Source organism: Octopus bimaculoides, chromosome 4 (assembly GCF_001194135.2).
Source record: "Octopus bimaculoides isolate UCB-OBI-ISO-001 chromosome 4, ASM119413v2, whole genome shotgun sequence".
Taxonomy (NCBI): Eukaryota; Metazoa; Mollusca; class Cephalopoda; order Octopoda; family Octopodidae; genus Octopus; species Octopus bimaculoides.
The window spans coordinates 76,697,013-76,702,518 of NC_068984.1; the positions used below are offsets into that span (position 1 = coordinate 76,697,013).

Sequence of the window (5,506 nt, forward strand, 5' to 3'; positions counted from 1 at the left end):
CACACACACACACACACACACACACACACACACACACACACACACACACACACGACGGGCTTCTTTCAGTTTTCGCCTACTAAATCCACTCACAAAGCTTTGGTCGGCCCGCGGCTATAGTATAAGACACCTGACTAGGGTCCATGATCAATATCACTTCTCATGTAGCTGGAAAGCAAGCTTCTTATCACACAGCCACTCCTGCGTCTGTTTCGTGCTTTTATCCAAAATGGAAAGGGACCCTAATGTTTCCATGTGATCGGCTTGAAAATTATTGAGGTATTCCTTAATATACATACATACATACATACATACATACATACATACATACATATATATACACATACATATATATATATAAACACTCCACTTGTATGTATGCATGTGCGTATGTATGTGTGTGTGTAGTTTGAAATTATACTCCTACAACTTCCGCGATTTGGAGATGTTGGCTTGTTCAAGATGTCCTTTACAGTTTAAAGTGTTTAGCACTTTGTCTTCTTCTCAAGGAAGTAATTTGGTTGTAGTGAAAGCTATGACTCAATTATTCCCCGAGGATTATAACTGTATGTAATGCAGTTAATGGATATGAGTAAAATATGCGCTTGGCGAAAGAAACTTTTCATAGAATATTCTGGTAACTATGTGATTCAATAGAAATAATAGTCCCAGAGAAATAAAATGTTTCATTTCCATACTTTGCCAGTTATCCACCACTTCAAAATGAACACCATACAAAAACTATATACTGTATGTCTTATCACCAAACTGCACAGTGTCTTTACATGGCATTTAATGGTTATGTAAATGATATGCCATAATTCTAGGTGGCGAAATGACAGAATTGTTAGCACATTATCCTTCGTGATATTTTATTCGTTTTTACATATTAAGTTCAAATGCCAACTTTGTTTTGATCCTTTCGGGGTCGATAAATCAAGTGCTTATTTGTGGAAAGATATCTCATCATGCAGCCTTCTAATTTTACATTTTATCGAGATAAAGTTTATTATTTCGTGGATGGAATATTGTCAGGGTACAGATTCGATTTGGACATGTATCCGGCATAGTTTAACATCCACTCACTACATTTTCACTTTGCTAAAATAATTAAGTTAATCAATCTAGACTTTCTTTTTTAAATTTCTACACCATTTCGAAAATGCTAAAGAAGGGACATATTTAAATTAAAAAAAAAAATGCAAAACTGTTATAAACGTTTTTCATACCTGGAACTGGCGCTGTAAAATTTTGGATGGTTGACTGGTAACTTACTTCCCATTTTATTTCTGTTACATTATTTATCGTGTCTGCCGGAGTAGAATAAACTACTGGAAAATCTGACACTTGTTTTTGGAAACTTAAATTTAATGGGATATTGTAGAATGTTACCAGAACAGATGAATTTGTTATGACGGTAGTAAAGAGTGATTCACAACCATGTTGTTCAAAAGAAACTGAAAATACACAAAATATTTTATGTTACATAAGGAAAAATAAAACAAATAAATACAACCAAAACTTCATAAAACACTATATAAACTATGATATAATATAAAGTTAAAGCAAAAATAAAGTCTTGAAAGGATGAATATAGGGCTGTGTGAATATGATTCAATTGCGAAATCAGTTAATATTGATGTTTGTTAATGCTCCATAAAATGAAAAGGTTCCTCGCCAGAAAATTAAACACGTTGCTCAGTTTGAAAAATAGTCTTCCGTGAAGTGGGTAGATATATTATCACTTCTTCATAAATAAACACGTTAAATATTAACTTTATATTTTTGAGTAAGTTTACCTGAAGATGATGAAGTAAAACGTAGGGTAGCCAGTAAAATTATCAATGTAAAAGATGGTCCCTCCATATTCCTAATATTTTTTCATTAACCTGAAAGTAGAAAATAGAAAACAATCGTTATGGCCCGTTCGAAAAATGCCTCTCATACATATATACATACATGAATACACATTGGTACGTACCACATTCACAACAAGCAAAATAGGTGTCTTCAGCATGGTCTCTCAACCTGGTAGAAATAGTAGCAGTATTTACTTTAAAACGTACATAGGTACATACACACTTATGTATTTATATATAGATAGATACACACACACACGCGACACGCACATACACACGCAGGCACATACACACACACACACACATGCAGGCACATACACACACACACACACGCAGGCACATACACACACACACATTCTGAAAATATATATATATATATATATATATATATGTATATATGTGTGTGTGCGCATATATAAATACACACACACACACATGCTGTATGTATTGTTGTGGCACAGGATCAAAGATTAACTATAAAAAACTAACATGTTCATGCATGTAATGAATTAGACTTCGCAAAGTAACCGCTGAGCATGCAGAAGCTGGAAAAAATTTCCAATTAAAATCGTTATCTTTCTTGCTCAGTTTTAGCCAAGAAAGGTTACATCTAGAGGCATGACAAAGTGGGACTCAAATTCATTAGACTTTATAATAATGTTATGATACACAAAGAGAAACGAATTGGTATAAGACAACCATCAGTAAAAGTTCTAGAGAAGGAATAACGGGACAAATCCACACTTCAGGGAAATCAAAGTTAATTGACTGGATACTGTTGTCAAAAACAACCAGGAGAGGAAGTTTGTTTCCGAGCGAAGTATCAATCGCAAACAGACATTAATTTGTCTCTAAAAGAAATGGAGAAACTGCACAGATGCAAAGATCTGATAAAAGGATAGCACAAGTAATCTCAATAGAAATTTATGAAATTTAAAAACATTGTAGATAAAAACAAAAATCTCAGATGTCATACGTATTTTTTCTTTCTTTTTTTTTTACTTGTTCCAGTCATTGTATTGCGGTCACACTGGAGCACCACCTTGAAGGGTTTAGCTAAACAAGTCACCTCCAGTACGTATTTTAAAACCTGGTACTTATTCTATTGGTTTCTTTTCGTATAACTGCTAGGTTATGGGGACATAAACAAGGTAACACCGATTGTCAAGCGACATACACACGTCAACACGTGCGCGCGCACACACGCACACACAGAGGCATAGACACACAGACACAGACAGACAGACAGACACACACACACACACACATACACATACACTCACGTACACGCATGCACGCACATTCTCACACCGGCTGAGAATATATACGACAATCTCCTTTCAGTTTCCCTCTTCTGAATTTACTTACAATGCTTTGGCTATCCTGGGGCTATAATGTCCCACGCAGTGGAGATGAACCCGGAACCATGGGTGTCCTATATATATGTATATAACATAAAGAAATTAACTTAAAAAAAATTAGGGCTGCTTATTGGGTAGAGTAATATCAATACATTACGCACGCGCGCGCGCATACACACACGTACACGCGTGCGAATACACACACAACACACACACACAAGAAAGCAAAATACTACACATATTACAACGTACTCCGAACTGCCTTTGGTTGTGCTGTGTAAGCCCGCAATAATGATGACGATGATGATGGTCACGTATGGTTGTTTGAAGGAAAGGATATTAAAAAGTTTAAAAATAAAAGAATCTGCATCTATTTGCGATGGATGCATAAATGTAATCAGAGTCCAAGTATGGATTTTGCTGTGAAGTCACAAAGGGGGCACTAATGAGTTTTATTTTGCCTGGGATTAGACACATGTGTCTGTTGATTGCAGGTCATAATTCTCTTTTATTGTTCTGTTTCTCCAACTTAAATTGTTTTGATGCATCATGACACATTTTACGCCATGCATACCGATCTAGGCAATAACTTTCCCAAAATGTCAACTTAAGCTGTAGAGGTTTTAGTGATTGCTTCAACTTATCCTTACTTCTAAAATTTGGTGGTTTTCCTTTACTGTGGTATTCCTCTACTTGTTGGCCATACAAAAGAATTTTAGGAATATGTCCTACCTGTCTGCATTGAATTCTCAGCAGCATGCTTTTGATAACTGAGATATCACACTTTTTAAAGATTTTGACATTTGATAGCTTGTCATTTTATGTTGCAAATATTGTGCAGAGAGCACATGTGAAAGGTTTCAAGTTTCTTTATATTTCTGTAGTAGGGAGTCCATGCTTCTGCTCCATACAAAAAATTGTGCTCAAAGTAAGAGATTTAGATACACTTATTTTAGTTTTCAGACTGAAACCGTGTTCATTCCACAAGCGATGAGAAAGTTTTCCTAAAGCACTTGAAGCATTAGATATTCTAACATTAATTTCGTACTCTTAAAGTTAACTGTACTTTCAAGCTATTCAAATGACCTGACCCATTTGAGTCGCTTATTTTCAATCATTCCATTTGTACCTTGAGTATGTTCTCTCCCAGGCTTTGGTTGAAATAAGATTTCAGTTTTATTGATGGTGATGGTCAGCCCAAATGCATTAGCTGTCGCAGAAAACCTGTTGACCATATCCTGAATTCCCTCAAATGTATAAGCAGAAGTTTTACTCATAGCGCGACACTTTAGCCAATGGACTAGTTGTATTTTTGGCTGCTTGTGTATCAAGTGACGCCAACAATGACTGAGCGATTAAAAAAAATGATCATAGCTATTTATTTGTTTATGTTATCGCTAACATCTACACTCGTTCAACTATCTCTTCCCTTTCCTCTTCCACCGCCTACTGAAAATAATTGTCTTGATTTCTTTGAATATGACAGATATTTTCTTTTATAAGCAAGAGGAGTGTTTCGTTTAAGTGTCGGATTGATTTTTTGCTTGGTTTAGAATTCCTTAGCGCAGTTTCCATAGCAGTAGTGGTGGTAACGACCATGACCCAATAGGTAGTAGTAGTAGTAGTAGTAGTAGTAGTAGTAGTAGTAGTAGTAGTAGTAGTAGTAGCAGCAGCAGCAGCAACAGCAGTGTGATTGGGTGAAGGCCATACATTTATCAGACTGAATCAAAACAGAAATGAATTAAACCCGAATCAAAACGGAAACTGAATCTGGGCCTCTGACGATGTATATTAAAAGTTTCCTGCATTTTCCGGTGTTCATCTCATTAGAGAGTCAAATACTAATATATACCATATAAGATCCCGCAAGCATAGATATTAATGATTTTAAAAAGATGCGAGAAACCATGTGGACATTTTACTGTTATTTCGATTTATGGATAAAAACAAGAGTTTTGCGTGGAACAAACTATGGCAGCTACAAAATACCACATCAGACCAGTTCAACCTATTGCAAATCTGAAGGTTTGAGGGTCCAGTCGTGCACAAGGTATACAAAAATACGATTCTCAGTTAAAGTAGATTCGAGACAAACCTCGGAATACGAAGAAATTGGTGTGTGCCTGTGTCCTGAATAATTAATTAATCTATTGAAGAGTTTGACAAGATGAATTTCTTCGAAGAGTGAAGAATTCAACTAACATTCTGGGTTCTTGCACGCCGTCTGAGAGCAAGAGAGAGAGAGAGAGAGAGAGAGAGAGAGAGAGAGAGAGAGAGAGAGAGAGA

At 35.9% G+C, this 5,506-nt stretch overlaps 2 protein-coding genes across 2 annotated transcripts in view; both read right to left on the reverse strand.

Moving 5' to 3' along the window:
- Positions 1 to 5,506, reverse strand: part of LOC106878823 (uncharacterized) — a 137,118-nt gene that overhangs the window by 118,279 nt on the left and 13,333 nt on the right. The gene's annotated exons all lie outside the window — the stretch shown is intronic.
- LOC106872857 (uncharacterized) overlaps positions 1 to 5,506 on the reverse strand; it is a 158,253-nt gene that overhangs the window by 87,550 nt on the left and 65,197 nt on the right. Inside the window, exons 2-3 of the mRNA XM_052967148.1 lie at positions 1,800 to 1,889; positions 1,230 to 1,457 (exon numbers count right to left, since the gene is read on the reverse strand). Coding sequence (XP_052823108.1) covers positions 1,230 to 1,457; positions 1,800 to 1,866 — 295 coding nt within the window. The 5' untranslated portion in view covers positions 1,867 to 1,889. The remainder of the gene's footprint in view (positions 1 to 1,229; positions 1,458 to 1,799; positions 1,890 to 5,506) is intronic.